We start from the raw sequence: 15,092 nt of genomic DNA, 5'->3' as shown, positions 1-15,092 counted from the left end.
GTGTGTGTGGTAAGTAACCCTCTTTAAGCTGATGTATTACTGAAATTAAACACACAGATATCCCCTTACAGGCCTGTAATGCAGAGAGAGAGAGAGAGAGAGAGAGAGGAGAGAGCGAGAGAGAGAGAGAGAGACTTTCCTTGGCCTGACAAACTCATTCCCAGAGTGATCCTTTCTAATGGACTCAGAGTCAGAGGAGAGCACACAGAGGTCATGCACACACACGCACTGAAGGTGTATTAGATGTCCATAGAGGGTAAATATGGCGAGAGCTTTGGTTCTTCTGCACTTGTTGTGAACTCTCACCACAGAACAGCTGTGCTTCACACACAGACACACACACATTCTTCATCACATTCTCTCTTTCCTCACTTCACTGAAGAGCTCTCCTTCACTTCTTTAGCTCTCCCTCTTTGTAATCTTTCTCTCTCTCTCTCTCTTTCTCCCCCCCTCTCTCTTTCTCTTTCTCCCTCTCTCTCTCTCTCTCTCTCTCTCTCTCTCTCTCTGTCACTGTCTCTCCCTCTCCATCTCTCACTCTGTCATTTTTTTCCACTCTGCTCTCCAGCTGTCTAAATCCTAAAGCAGCTGCTCAGGTTCAACATATTTTATTCGTTTACGCACACAAACACACACACACACACACACACACACACACACACACACACACACACACACACACTCCTCTCTCTCAAGAGGTGCAAATAGAATTCATGATCAGGCACATATTCCAAAAGGCACACGTTAGTTCACATACTTGTGAATAATGAGTGATATTGGTGAACAATAAGAGATCTTGATAACCAGATGAACAAACTTACTGTGTCTGAGCACCAGCACTAATAATTCTTAATGACTCAACTGTGTGTGTGTATATACATCTGAGTGTGTGTATGTGAGTGTAAATGTGAGGAGGCGGTGTGTAAAACACAGTTAGTGATGGTGATAAATATTTCTGGTTAGTATAAACTCTCTGAGAGGAGCACTGCTGCTAGAGCTGTGAGTGTACATACACAGAGAAGATGGAAAAGAAAGAAGAGATAAGAAGAAGAGAAGAGAAGAGAAGAGAGGGGAGGAGAGGAGAGGAGCAATCAACCAGTGAACTGTAACATACAGGAAAAACAACAGAGTGAGCAGAGAGAGTCACACACACAGTAAAGACACAGATACAGCACTAAGACTGCTCTGACGTCACAGAGAGAGAGAGTACAAAAGAGAGATAGAGAGACATAGAAAGGGAGAGCACGAGTGAGCAAGGGAGAGAAACAGAGTGATAGAGAAAGACAGCAATTTAGAGAAAGAGAAGAGAGAGAAAAAAGGCAGAGAGAGATGATGGAGATGGATGGATAAACACCGAGGGTCCACAGCTACTGAGAAGCAGAACTATGACTATGTAAATGAAACACAACAACTGCTCAATTGTTTTGTTCATGTAGAAATGCATAAACACACAAAACCTCAAGTCCACACTAAAATACACACATAAACACAGTGAAAAAACACGAACACGCACAGAATAACACTTACACAAACATACCTACAAACACACACATTAAGTTCGTTTTGCACAAAAATGGGGCACAAAATGTCCTAAAGCTATTTTCAATATTTTTAAGCCAAATAAACACAAAATAAACACACCCAATAAATGCGTTACTGGGACATTCGCCAGGAGATTCTTCAACGTTGCAAAAGGATATGAAAAGGCTCTTGAGACCAAACTGGGAGGAAACACAGGTGACGGACAGCTGTCTGATCCCAGCTGGGATTTTGGTCATTTCCTGTTTGGTTGTTCACCTCTTGGCCCGGAGAGTGATCAGAAGGTTTAAACAGCAACCAAACCGCAGACCAATCCAAACCATAAATCTCATGGTAACCGCATCTGTGTGGCAGTCTGAACAGGTCGCAGACTGTCACTTATCACAAACTATCACTAAAACTCTCTGACAGTCGTTAAACAGCTTTTCAGCTAGCCAAACCACAGAAACAGGTAGTGATAAACATAAAAACACAATCTCCATCATTTTTCACTACACTGTAAAAAGAAAGCAGTAGTCATTAGAGCGATAAACATAACCAAATTGAAATCAGTGCATCTTTACTGCAGTGTAGGACAACTGTGCTCTGTGTGTTTGAGGCTGGTGTGTATACACACCATTCGTACACCTGATTAAACTCATTGAAACCTTCTGAGTCTGATCAGGGGTGAAAACAAAGAGCTGAGAGGCTCATGGCTGCAGTGAAGATGCACAACCCTGGACAATTCATTAGACTCACAGGGGATTTTACAGATATTTCAGTTTGTCAGTGCGGAATAATTCTTTTCATCAGTCTAGTCAAAGAACAAATGGACAGTTTATCCTGTTAACTTGTGCATTGTTTTATATTACTTTTCATCTACAGACTGGCTCTGGTAGGTTGTTTGTAGACTAATATCTGCTGTTGTAGTGTACAGGAGTGTATATTTAGGACATTTATGAACTAATATCTTATATTCGAGTGCAGAGATCACCAATCTTGTCCACAAAGGGCTGATTGTAGGTTTATTTCCAATCAAGCACAAGCGCACCTGCATCCACTGGTTGATTCAGTTGGTCTCAATCTCCAAACAATAGTTATATGAATTGGATTTACGCTTGTTTGAAATAAAGCCTGCAGCCACACCGGGCCTTTGAGGTTAAGATTAAATACTTCTATTATAGAGTGTAGAAGTGTTTATTGAGGGTGTTTATGGACTAATATCTCCTACTGTCATGTGTAGAAGTGTTTACTGAGGGTCTTTATGGACTAATATCTCATATAAACTTGGATAGAACTGTTTATTGAGAATGTTTATGGATTAACATCTCCTACTTTCATGTGTAGAACTGTTCATTTAGGGTGTTTATGGACTAATATCTCCTATTCTCATGTTTAGAAGTGTTTATTGGGGTTGTTTATGGACTAATATCTCATGCAAACTTTGATAGAACTGTTTATTAAGGAGGTTTATGGATTAACATCTCCTACTCTCATGGGTAGAAGTGTTTATTGAGGGTGTTTATGAAGTAATATCATTTAAACTTGGATAGAAGTGTTTATTAAGGGTGTTTATGGACTAATATCTCCTATTCTCTTGTATAGCAATGTTCATTGAGGGTGTTTATGGATTAATATTGCATACACTCATGTTTATAGACTAATCTCTCCTATTCACGTATCACATTCTAGTGTATAGGAGTTTTAATATCTGCCATATTACCTGAGCTTGTGCTGAATCTGTGGATATAGCTATAGTTTTTTATGTTACTGTAAAAAATAACAACACGGTCACACAAACCACGAGGTTACACAAAAGCAGAAAGGCTTTAATGAATGCTGGAAAGTGTTAAATAATGGGCTACATCTGGCTGACTATTAATGAGCAACATTATCGGTATCATTTGGTAAAATATGTCTCATTTCTTGGAAGAAGATGTGCATCTTTTGATACACATGACTTTAAGGAGCAGGATTTTAATCATTTCTTAACTGCAGCTGATCTGTAGACGTACTGTTTTAATCAATCAATGCATTAGAGTGTAGTTTTCTCCCTCATGCTTTAAAGGTCAGTGGGAGCAGCTTTCAGCTTCGATGGTGCAATGCAAATGTTTATTCAGAGACTGTGGAGGGGAGGGGACGTGAGGGAGAGAGAGATAAAGAGAGAGAGAGAGAGAGTGAAAGAGTGATAAATAGAGAGCAATTGAAGGCTTAGTGCAGTGCTGTTTCTGTGAGCCTGTTCCTAAAGCCTGCAGATTCTCTCTCTTTCTCATTCTTCTCAGCTGCCATATCCTGCTCTGTTTTCATTGTCTTATTTTCTTTTCTTTCTTTTTCACCCCAACATTCCTCACTTCTCTTTTTTCTATTCTTTCCTTTCGTGTTTCTGGTTTTCGTTCTTCCCCATAGAACTGTTTCTCTCTATTTCCCCTCTCTGATCCCTGTGTCTGAAAATATCAGACTGTGTCTGTGCAGTGTGTTCATGGCTAAAAACAGTGCCCTCTTTCATTACACTATAACTTTACTGCATCACCCCCCAACCCCAGTTTCTCTTTTCCTTACTTTCAGTTCCTCTACTTTCACACCCACTTGTTTTCATACAATGTCAGGGTATAAGGTCACATACAGCATATCTCATATGTCTTTCTGTATTTCACACACACACACACACACACACACAACCCCAATTCCAAAAAAGTTGGGACGCTGTGTAAAATGTAAATAAATGTGTATAAAAACAGAATGCAATGATTTGCAAATCTCATAGACCCATATTTTATTCACATATCAGATGTGGAAAGTGAGACATTTTACCATTTCATGAGAAATATTAACTCATTTAGAACTTGAAGGCAGCAACACGTTCCAAAAAAGTTGGGACAGAGCCAACAAAAGGCTGGAAAAGTAAGTGGTACTAATAAAAAAAACACAGCAATTTGCAGCTCACTCACATGACTGTGTATAAAAAAAAACATTTTAGACAGGCAGAGACTCTCGGAAGCAAAGATGGGCAGAGGTTCACCAATCTGCGATAAACTGTGTCTAAAAATTGTGGAATAATTTCAGAAAATGTCAAAGTAAACCTCAATGCAAAATTGTGAAAACTCTGGATATCCCACCATCTACAGTACATAATATCATCAAAAGATTCAGAGAATCTGGAGAAATTCCTGTATACAAGGGACAAGGCCGACGGTCAATATTGGATGCTTGTGATCTTTGGGCCCTCAGGCAGCACTGCATTAAAAACAGACATGATTCTGTGCTGGAAATCACTGCATGGGCTCAGGAACACTTCCAGAAATCATTGTCTGTGAACATAGCTCACCCTGCAGTCCATAAATGCAAGTTAAAGCTGAATCATGCAAAGAAGAAATCATATGCCAACATGATCCAGAAACGCCGCCGTCTTCTCTGGGCCAAAGCTCATCTCCTCACTTTCCAGACGTTTACAGACTGTTGTTAAAAAAGGAGGCGATGCTACACAATGGTAGACACAGCCCTGACCCAACTTCTTTGAGACGCTTTGCTGCCTAAATTTTCATGAAATGGTAAAATGTCTCACTTTCAACATCTGATGTGTTCTATGTTCTATTGTGAATAAAATATGGGTCTATGAGATTTGCAAATCATTGCATTCTGTTTTTATACACATTTATGTCCATTTTACACAGCGTCCCAACTTTTTTTGGAATTGGGGTTGTATATATATATATATACACATATACAAACATATGTTTAATATATATACACATAGTGTGCACTGTCCATTGAAGCCTGATATTACTGATTTTGCTGCAACAGCTGTTTTTTTGAGTTAATTATTTGCTGTGTTTATTTATTAATGTGTTAAGTTTATTTTTTTGCTTAACTAGTAATGTGTTAACCACTATGTGTGTGTGTGTGTGTGTGTGTGTGTGTGTGTGTATGTGTATATATCTTGGTGGTGTCTGATCAAAACCTCACATCTCCAAAATGATTATATGTGTTAATAATAATAATAATAATGATAATAATAATAATAATCGTAATGATAATATCTGTATAATATTGGACAGCTTAATATTTTATCATGTTATATTATATTTTATTTTATTATTATCCATGATCTCATGATGGCTGTCGTTGGTGCTACACGGTTATTTTACTGGCGCTATCCTATTAGGTTTTTTTTGCGCTTTGGGTGATGATGAGCCAGTACGGGTCTGTTTCAGACAGAGTTTTGTTGGACTCTTTTCAGTTTCAAATTTAAAACTTGATGATGTGGTTCAGCTTTCACTGGGCTTGGACAGAAAGTTCTTTGGCTGTATTTGTGTCTGGATCAAAATTTCTGGCCCAATTAAAGTTGTAGTTCCGATATTGTAGTTTAACATTTCTCTGGATATTGTCTGTTCTGATGAAAACACATGGGGAAGCAAATCTGGTTGTTATGTTGGGTAACTGAGTGATTCAGCTGTCACAGGACGGTTATTAGTGTCATTGGCTCCAAGCATGCAGCACTGTCACCAGTACACAGGAGCAGCTTCTGCCTTTAACTGTTACAAGCTAAAGAACACAACTTTCATTGTGTGCATATGTGTGTGACTTTGTGTCATGTTTTCAAGTTGCCTCACATCACCTTTAAGAGCAATGGCGCTGATAAAGGCAGCACACACACACACACACACACACACACACACACACACAGAGCTATGTATAACCTCACGTTTAACCTCGTTCTTGGAGCGGTCAGTGAAAAGTCAGGCCTGGTCTCTGTTTCCATATCTCCATGAGAGCATTTCCCAGCAGTGCACTGGGAAAGAAATTTTAGCCATGTTAAAGAGAGGGAGAGCAAGAGTTAGAGAGTGATGTGAGGAAAAATGACAGCATACACACACACACACACACACACACAGAGGAACCTGGCTCTGCATTGCAACCCCAGAAACAGACCTACAGGCTTGAAGAAAAAAAAGAACAGCCCAAACTGCATCCTCAACAAAAACATCTCAGCCTGGCTTCCACACTTCTCTCCCTCTGCTTCAGTGCCACTCTCTGTGTGTTTGTGGGTGTGAGTCTCTGCCAAGATCTTTAAAGCATGAAGGCTGTTTCACTCCAACAGCAGGACACCAGTTTCGGACGCCTATCAGGAACGTGTGAAGATCTTCCAGCTCTGAGTGAAGCGGCGTTACCGCCCGCACTGCCGGAGTCAGAGACTTGAACAGATGCCTGCAGACTGGTGGTGTAAATCTCTGACCTTACAGGGATTCAATTCATGATTCTTTAAGAAGTGATTCGATACATCATCAATCTCCAATTCAGCTACAATTTGATTCCATTTCATTATCTTCATACTATTCAGATTTTTTTTAAAGAAAATACAATAATTGTATTTAATATAAATGTGACTGCAAAAACTATTTGCAAAGTAGTGGATCCTGTTTTCGAGAGAAAAGTCTCAGGAATTTTCTTTCGGGCAAAATACGTGTAGTGATGTGTAAAAGACCATCTTTCGTTTACTTTACCTTTATTTCAGCTTCCATTCTTTTTGAGAGACGTGCTTTCAATTTTTCAAAGAAATCTTTTTCCACACCTTTAAAGTCTTTGATATTTTCTGCCTCTTACTATCCAGTTAATTCCAAACACATTCACTGGCTGTGTTTACATGCAAAGATTTTTGCCAATTTGACTGAATCCATTGCGATTATAGATTATGACTGAGGTGTTTATATGCTCACCCTACTCAACAATCTGATGGAAATCTGTTTTACATGCACAGTACAAGTAATCCAATCCAAAATTATGTGCATGCATAGAGTACCACTTAATGTAGATGTTAGCATGACAGCGAGCATCACCTGAGGTCCAATCAGAGGTGTAGAGATTCAGGCGTTTACACGACTATTATTCGTCTACATAACGGATTATTTACAGGATTACCCACCTCATTCAATCAGATAGAAATTGTTTTGCGAATGGCCTCAATCGGACTAGTCTATTCCAATTAAGGTGCATACATGGACATATTTTATTCTGATTGAGCTATTAGTCAGATTATTAATGGATCATTAGGCTGTATGTAAATGTGGCTAGTAATGTTAAGATCTGGACTCTTTGCAAATGTTCATTTTTGTCTTTTTCTTTTCTCAGTGAGGGCTTCTTGACAGCTACGCATCCTTTCCAACTCATAGTGCTGAGTTGTCTTCTCACAGTGGAAGGATCGCAGAAACACCTGTGGATCTGTGGATCTTAATCTGAAGTTCTCCTCTCTCTCAAAGATCAAGCTTTAAGTGCTAGTTTTCTGATGGTGACAGTGTTAGTCATCTACCAGGTCTTGCACACTTGTTAACTCCTGTTTGTTTCCCTTTCTTTTTTCCCATTCTTTGGCAAATAAATTCTCTTATATCTAATCTCCTCAGAAACATCTCCCAAAAACTGAATAAATTGTACGTTATGGCCATTTTGACTGGAAATTAAATAAATAAAGGGTGGTCTCTGACTTTTGCACAATACTATACTTATTTATTGCAGTTACTACCATTGATTATAATTGATTTTAGCATTCCAAAATCATTGCCATTAAATCACCACCTTTAGATTGATGCAGAAAAAAAGCACCGATGCATTTTTACAACCTAGAGAGGAAGGGAGGGAGGCCAGGGAGCAGTGAAGGAGTCCAATTGGAAATGGAGCATGCAGCTTTGGAAGGAAAACCGACAGGAGCGGCACCTCCTGCTCCGCTCCAATGACTTTGAAGGAGAGGAGCTGGCAGACTGATCGCAATCTTCTTCTGAAAGCTCCTGAGCACAATCAACCCTCAAACGGAACAGAGCTTATCCACACATCCAGCAACACTGTAATTGCTCTTGACTTGCTGAAACAAATTTATTAGAAACCGCTACCTTGTAGCAACACCTTGGTGGCGTACAGTTACAGTCCAGATCATATGATACTTCATCAGAGGCCAGTTTTTGACCAGAGAGCTGCTCTTGGCTCAGTATTCTTGAGTGGTGAACCACCAACCTAGCAGGTATGTGTGTAAAAACTCCAGCAACATGTGCCTAATGGACTTACACCAGCTCCACATACACTACCACACCACTACCATGTCAGTGTCACTGCAGTATTGAGAATGATTCACCACCTAAATAATATCTGGTCAGTTGTGCTCCTCTGGTCAGAAACTGACCAATGATTGAGAGCGTGACTGACAAATTGTGCATGACAACAGATGGGCTACAGTACATCCAGTAGACCTATAAGGTAGGTGGACGTAGCAGAAGTAACAGGTAGGGGGTTCTAATAAAGTGGAGAATAGGTGTAGACAGATTGGATCATGACCGTATCACCAAAGACTGAGAATGGAATGTACTTGAATTATTCTTCACCCAGGCAATGTTTTCCAGAATAGGAGGTGCTAACCTCCAACCGCAGTGCTTAGGAGGAAGTGGATGACTTGGAGAGGTTTAGGGAAAAAGTCAAATGTTATTATAGCGAACCAAACTATTTCACACTTTTCCGAGAACAAAAAACGTAGCCAAGTGGATTCAGGCATGCGAAAAATCTGAATAGCTTTTAATCTGCTTATCCAATATTTCAGCAGGTCACAATATCACCAAGCTTTTTCTCATTCAGTCCAATTCAAGCCCTCACTTACCCGCTCTGTGGACACTCGGTCAGTAATAATGCGTTGGATTTTACCACCTCACAGTCGTGTGGACTGGACGGTTTACAGCCTGATCTTATGATCAGCTCTTCAAGTTTGTGTAAATCACACTCATTATCATGAAAAAAGCAGAACCTGCCCTCAACCCAGTGCTCCTGAGACATTAGATATGGCCAAGCTGCCCATTACTGAGCTCCTTTGGCCTGCTAAGTAGCTGAGTTATGCTGAGGATCTGAAATGCTGTGGTCCAGCATGACCGGCATCAAATCACCCAGCAGCTACTGAAAAAAAAAAGGCCAGCCAGACATGGATATCACTCAGAACATCACAGAGAATTCAGTTCATTCACAAACACAGAAAGCCACAGAAATGCAGAGACAGAGTTCATCATTATCTGACAACCAAACAATAAAAAAGAGGTTGTTATTGTAACATTATCACTTTAATGTCTCCATAAGCATTCACAAACATCTGTGTAGGGTTTATAAACAGAGTTTAATGAGTATTATGCATATTTAATAAAGGCCGTAATACTGCATCCTGCTTTGGCACAGTACACTCCATTACTCTGCTATATTAGCACTCCTCAACTCAGACACTAGTGAACAGTCATTACTGTTACACATCTAAATGCCTTTTATTTCATGATTTATAAACTTGTGGTTGTTTCCACACACACACACACACACACACACAAAGGGGGGGGTCTGACTTTCTAGCTCCAAGCAAAAGGCACCCCAATAAACAAATCTGCAGCAATCTGCAATTGTAAGAACTACAAAGTGCACCTATATCATAAACGTGTGCCTAAGTTGTCAGTTAGTGTACATAAACATACATTACATAGCCAAAAATATGTGGACACCTGATGAGTACATCTATATGACCTTTTTGGAATCTCCTAGAAAGGCTTTCCACAAGATTTTGGAGTCTATGAATTTGTTTCAGTCAAAAGAGCACTTGTGAGGTCAGGGACTGACGTTGGACAAAACCCCATTATCTCTCCTCCACCAAACTTCTGTTGGTATTATATATTGTGGTAGGCAGCATTTCCTGGCATCTGCTAAACCTAGACTTGCCCATCAGACTGCCTGACTGTGAAGCATGATTCATCACTTCATTTGCACCACTCCACTTTCACAGTAATGGCACTTACAATTGACAGGGGCAGATCTATCCGGGGGAAACTGACTTGTGGCAATGGTGGCCAGTGTTTGTCTATGGAGATTGTATGGCTATATGTTTGACTTTTATATACCTGTTTGTAATGGATGAGGCTGAAACACCTGAACTCAACAGTTATGAGGGGTGTCCACATGCTTTTGTGTATTCAGAAATTAGTTATCACTACCAATAATCAATTACAAAAAATATATTGTGATAAGATTTTATGCCATATCGCCCAACTTTAACTACAGAAGAGGAGGACACAGACACACTGTAAGAGCTTTTCTTACCTGTACTGTGCACCTGCGGATCTCTCTGTCCCTTCCGGGGCACCTGAAGCTCTGCAGTGGGGGCAGAGGGGGCGCCCAGCCTGGTCTGGCCTCTCTCTCCTGAAGCTCATTCCAGGCCCTGGGGTTGTGTCCATGGTGGCTGTAAGTGGGTAGGTCCTGTGGAGTGGGTGGACGATGGAGAGGGGAGGAGTATGGGGGCGGGGCTCGGCGGGTGATGGATCTCTCTTTCTCTTTTGTTCTCTCAGGGGTAGCTGAGTCTGTTAGCAGGTCCCTCTTTTCCTCTACCTCTTTCACCTCCTTCACTCTCTCTCCCTCAGTTTCCTCTGTGCTTCTCTTTTCTGCGTTTCTCTCTATTTCAGCCTCAGCTGGAGCGCTGTGACCGCTGACCTCCAGGGGCTCACGAGTAATGTTACTGTGGCGGTGAGTGTGTCGTGTGAGCCGGTTTTGTCGGTGAAGGGGGAGAGAGAACGGGACCCTGCCATAACCAAACTGCCCTGGACGGATAGAGGAACCAGACCTGAGAGAGAGTGAGAAAATTGAGAGAGAGAGAGAGAGAGAGCGAGAGAGAGCGAGAGAGAGAGCGAGAGAAGACAGAGAGATGCTTACAACCAAAGTTGGAAAGCAACAATAACTTTTTTGTGAAGATAAAAACACAGACCAAAAGGGCTTCACTAAATGTCAGTAGCAACACTGTATAACTAACTAGAACTAGATACTACTGCGTATCATTCAATTTCACTACATACAAAGTCAGTTTTACCAGCATCCGTGACCCAACATACATGCTTACTACAAAATCTAGACCGCTGACTGGCTGTCTAAATTCCATTCCACATGCATATTATTAACATCATTGCTTCTTACATCCAGCACCTTACACTCATTTCTGGTTTAAGCTACACTCACATACATTTCTGCAATTAAATAGAAGCTAGTGAAACAAGTACAGCTCTGGAGCTGGTATCGAAGTCAAGATATCAGTACTGGCATTGCAACTGAAATTTTTATTAACAATATCCAGCCCTGAGTTTTAGAATTAGTTTTACTCCTGGTGTTTCACCTGCAGTTTTATTGCAGCTCTAATGACTTCAGCCTGATTTTCACATTTATATGAACATTTAGATGAACTGAATCAGATCAGTTAAATCAGTAGTTTGTAAATCATTAAAAAGTAAAGGACTTTTGTAAATGAAGAAGGTAAAGCAAAGGCATTTTATTGGTTTCAGAAGTTGGGGCTACTTCATCTCCACTGTAATAGCATCCAACCAATAAACAGCTATGTCTTCTCAGAACTTGTTACACTTAGATAACTATGGAAATGGTTGTAGACCACTGATCTATTTAATAGCAGTGGAGACTTTTTAAACTGGATTGTAATCGACGTGTGTAATTCTAGTTTGATCGTTCAGATTACAACACCTAGCCAGAAAGAGTTAACTCACCTCTACTTAAGGATTTCTGCTGTAAAAATACTTTTAAAAAAAAATACCAACATGTTATCTATATTAACATATTCACAACAATCTCAACTCTCTCTGCAATGAGGTCCTTTTGACCTGGAGCACTGAGTAAAGAGATATTTGGGCCTGGAACCTTGAAAAAATGAGATTCAGTTTTGGAAATTCTTAATATTTCTTGTGAGAACACAGCTTTACTCATGTGGATGAATTGTTTTGGTGCTTTAAATGGGTGTACCAATGTCCTCGGTTCACAATGTAGTGGAATGTATGAATAAAACAGTAGATAAATTTTCTCCTTTTTGCTGTTTTCCAAAACTGCTGCAGCAACTTCAGCAGCTGTGAACTTGTTACACACCACTCGCGTTTGTGTCTGAGGCGACTGAACAAACAATGTGTTTTCAATGTGAGGGTAAGTCCTTAGTGATTTCCTGAGTGTCCATTGGTCAGTTTCATGCAAAATATAGACAGACACACAAATTCACCAATTATACACAGTGGGAGGCAGATGGCATGCGTCTCAACTTGTCTTCATTGGCTCATAACTCCGGTTGTGAGCCACGTACGATCTCATGAATTCGTTGGAATTTGATGGGCGACTCTACAGATTCAGGAAATGTTTACACCATATTTCTGTGCTTATCGCAAAGATATTAACAGGAACACTAAAACATTTAAATTGATGCACTGGCGCATTCGTTGACCCCAGAGGATTAATCTAGATGTCAGTAAACGTCCAGTTGATTGCAGGAAAATTTACTTAACTGTAAAATATTTCCTTCCATACTATTGGCTTGTAATCTATGTGAACATACAGATTACAGCGTATCTGTGATACAGAAGCGACGTGTTAACTAATTACACTCACCTTCTTACAGACGACGGATCCCTATTGGTGGAGACGGACCTCCTACTGCCACCCCCACCAGCTCTTCCTGCCCCATGATTGGGCGGCCGTCTGGAAACTCTTCCTGACTGACCGTACGGAAGAGAGGGTGAAGAAGAGGAAGATGAGGAGGCAGGAAAAGAAGGTGAACGGTAAATAGAAATTGGCTGCTGACCGGACGGCGTGAATTCTGGTCGGTAGAATGGAGGGGGGTGATTGGGCTGTTCTGGACCTGGCCCCTCAGCTGTGCTCCGGTAAAGGGGTAATCCAGGACTCTGATTGGCTGGAAGTGAAGGCGAATAAAACGGCGGCCTGTCAGCCCCAGTGCTACCGTACCGGGGGGGCTCATTGCCAGGATACAGTGAGGGGTAGTACGGTCTGACTGCAGAGATCACGGGGGAGTGGCTTGAGGCACCAGACGGCACATAGGCCGGCCCACTCCAAGCCTGCCGTGGAGGTTGGGGTGGAGGCATGCATCGTCTCCGCCTCTCTGACACGCCCGCTCCACAACTCTGAGAACACTCCGCCCACTCACTCCACGGACTCCAAACACCTTCAAGCCCCTCCTCCTCCACCTGTCGAGAGCGTCGCCCAGACACCTAGGACAGACAGCAAATGACCAAATTACTAACAATCACCTCCCACTAGAAACTCTGACTTTAGCTAATTTGTTTTTACATCAGTGATTACAAAATCCAGAATCAGAAACCAGGTTCCAGGCTGTAGCATTTCATTAGTGGTCAGTTTCTGACCACAGAGTTGCTCTCTGCTGGATTTTTGGATGTTGGTCCACTCTCTACCCAACAGTGACTCTGACATGTGTAAAGAATCCAACAACACTACTGTGTCTGATACACGCGTATCAGCACCACACACACAACCACACAAATACCACGTATCACTGCTGTGTGAAGAATGGCCCATCACTCAAAGAATATCTAGTCGACAGCAGTCGTGTGGTCAAAAACTGAGTTATGATGAATGGGGTAGTGAGTAGCAGACAAATTGCACATAACAACAGATGGGCTACAGTTTGTAACTGAACATCTATATAGTGAGTGGAAGTACAAGGGAGGTGCTTTAATAAAATGAATGGTGAGTGTACAGAAGCACAACACTCGATTCCAGACAGCTGGAATCACATTTTTATGGTTCAAATAAAAAAAAAGCCAAGTCAAGTTCAGAGGCACAATGATGAAAGCCAGACATGAAAAAATGTCTCACTTAAAAGTGGGCAAGTTTGAACGAATGCCCTGCCTTGTACACTTCAGTCACCTGACAGCTTGCTTATGTAATTAAGCAGCTAGTTTTGAACCAATTACTTGTAACGCATGCACAAATAGTGTCACAATTATGATGGGGTCAGACTAGTGACCTCTGTAGGCCCAGGGTCATTTTCTATTTTAGATGTACACTGCCTATTAAAAAGGCTTTTCAAAATGTTTTTATTTCAATTAAGCATGTTGTCTTTGCTGTTTTGCGGTAACTGAACATATTAAAGGCACAGCAGGTATATTTTGGGGAAATCAAAACCACATATAAATATTTATGTTTATCACAATATTCGTGACAGTGCTACGTTGTGAATATTGCCAAACCCCACTGATCCACTTGTTGTGCTTTCATCACTCATCAGCAATTAAATGAAAAAGAGAAGTGTCAAACTGTTATTCAGGCAATTAAGCAACTCTGACGCAGCTGTGTTGAAAAATAAACTATTAATAAAATGTTTTACTCTGAAAAATCCCCTGTCCCCAGACTTTTGACGAGCAGTGTACAAAAATAATGTTTTATTTCATAACACAAGAGAGGACCAGAAATTTCTGGGCTGTGTGCGGAGCTGGTCGGGGCAGGAAAGAAAGGAACCGCCAAACAAAAGTTTCCATTCAGGGAAAAATACTCCAAAACAGAGAGGTCAAAGGTCACCTCTGATCCGTCCAAATCTCAGCCAGGGCCACACAACATCAAGACCGTGTTTGTGTGGATGTGTGTCACATGGAGAGACAGAAAAGTACAGCAAGAGTAAGAGAGAGAGAGAAAGAGAGAGACAAAGAGAAAAAGAGACACAAAGACAGAGAGTCGACGACATAGAGAGAGAAAGACAGAGAGAGAGGAAAGAGAGAGAGATGGAGTGG

General features: G+C 41.0%; 1 protein-coding gene across 1 annotated transcript in view; it reads right to left on the bottom strand.

Moving 5' to 3' along the window:
- adamtsl4 (ADAMTS-like 4) overlaps nt 1–15,092 on the bottom strand; it is a 64,609-nt gene that overhangs the window by 36,667 nt on the left and 12,850 nt on the right. The window contains exons 3-4 of the mRNA XM_036588407.1: nt 12,940–13,556; nt 10,615–11,131 (exon numbers count right to left, since the gene is read on the bottom strand). Of these exons, the coding sequence (XP_036444300.1) occupies nt 10,615–11,131; nt 12,940–13,556 (1,134 nt within the window). The remainder of the gene's footprint in view (nt 1–10,614; nt 11,132–12,939; nt 13,557–15,092) is intronic.

The sequence above is a fragment of the Colossoma macropomum genome, unplaced genomic scaffold (genome assembly GCF_904425465.1).
Source record: "Colossoma macropomum unplaced genomic scaffold, Colossoma_macropomum, whole genome shotgun sequence".
NCBI classification, from domain to species: Eukaryota; Metazoa; Chordata; class Actinopteri; order Characiformes; family Serrasalmidae; genus Colossoma; species Colossoma macropomum.
Note: the sequence above shows the minus strand (reverse complement) of the source record. Positions and strands in the feature narration are given on the sequence as shown.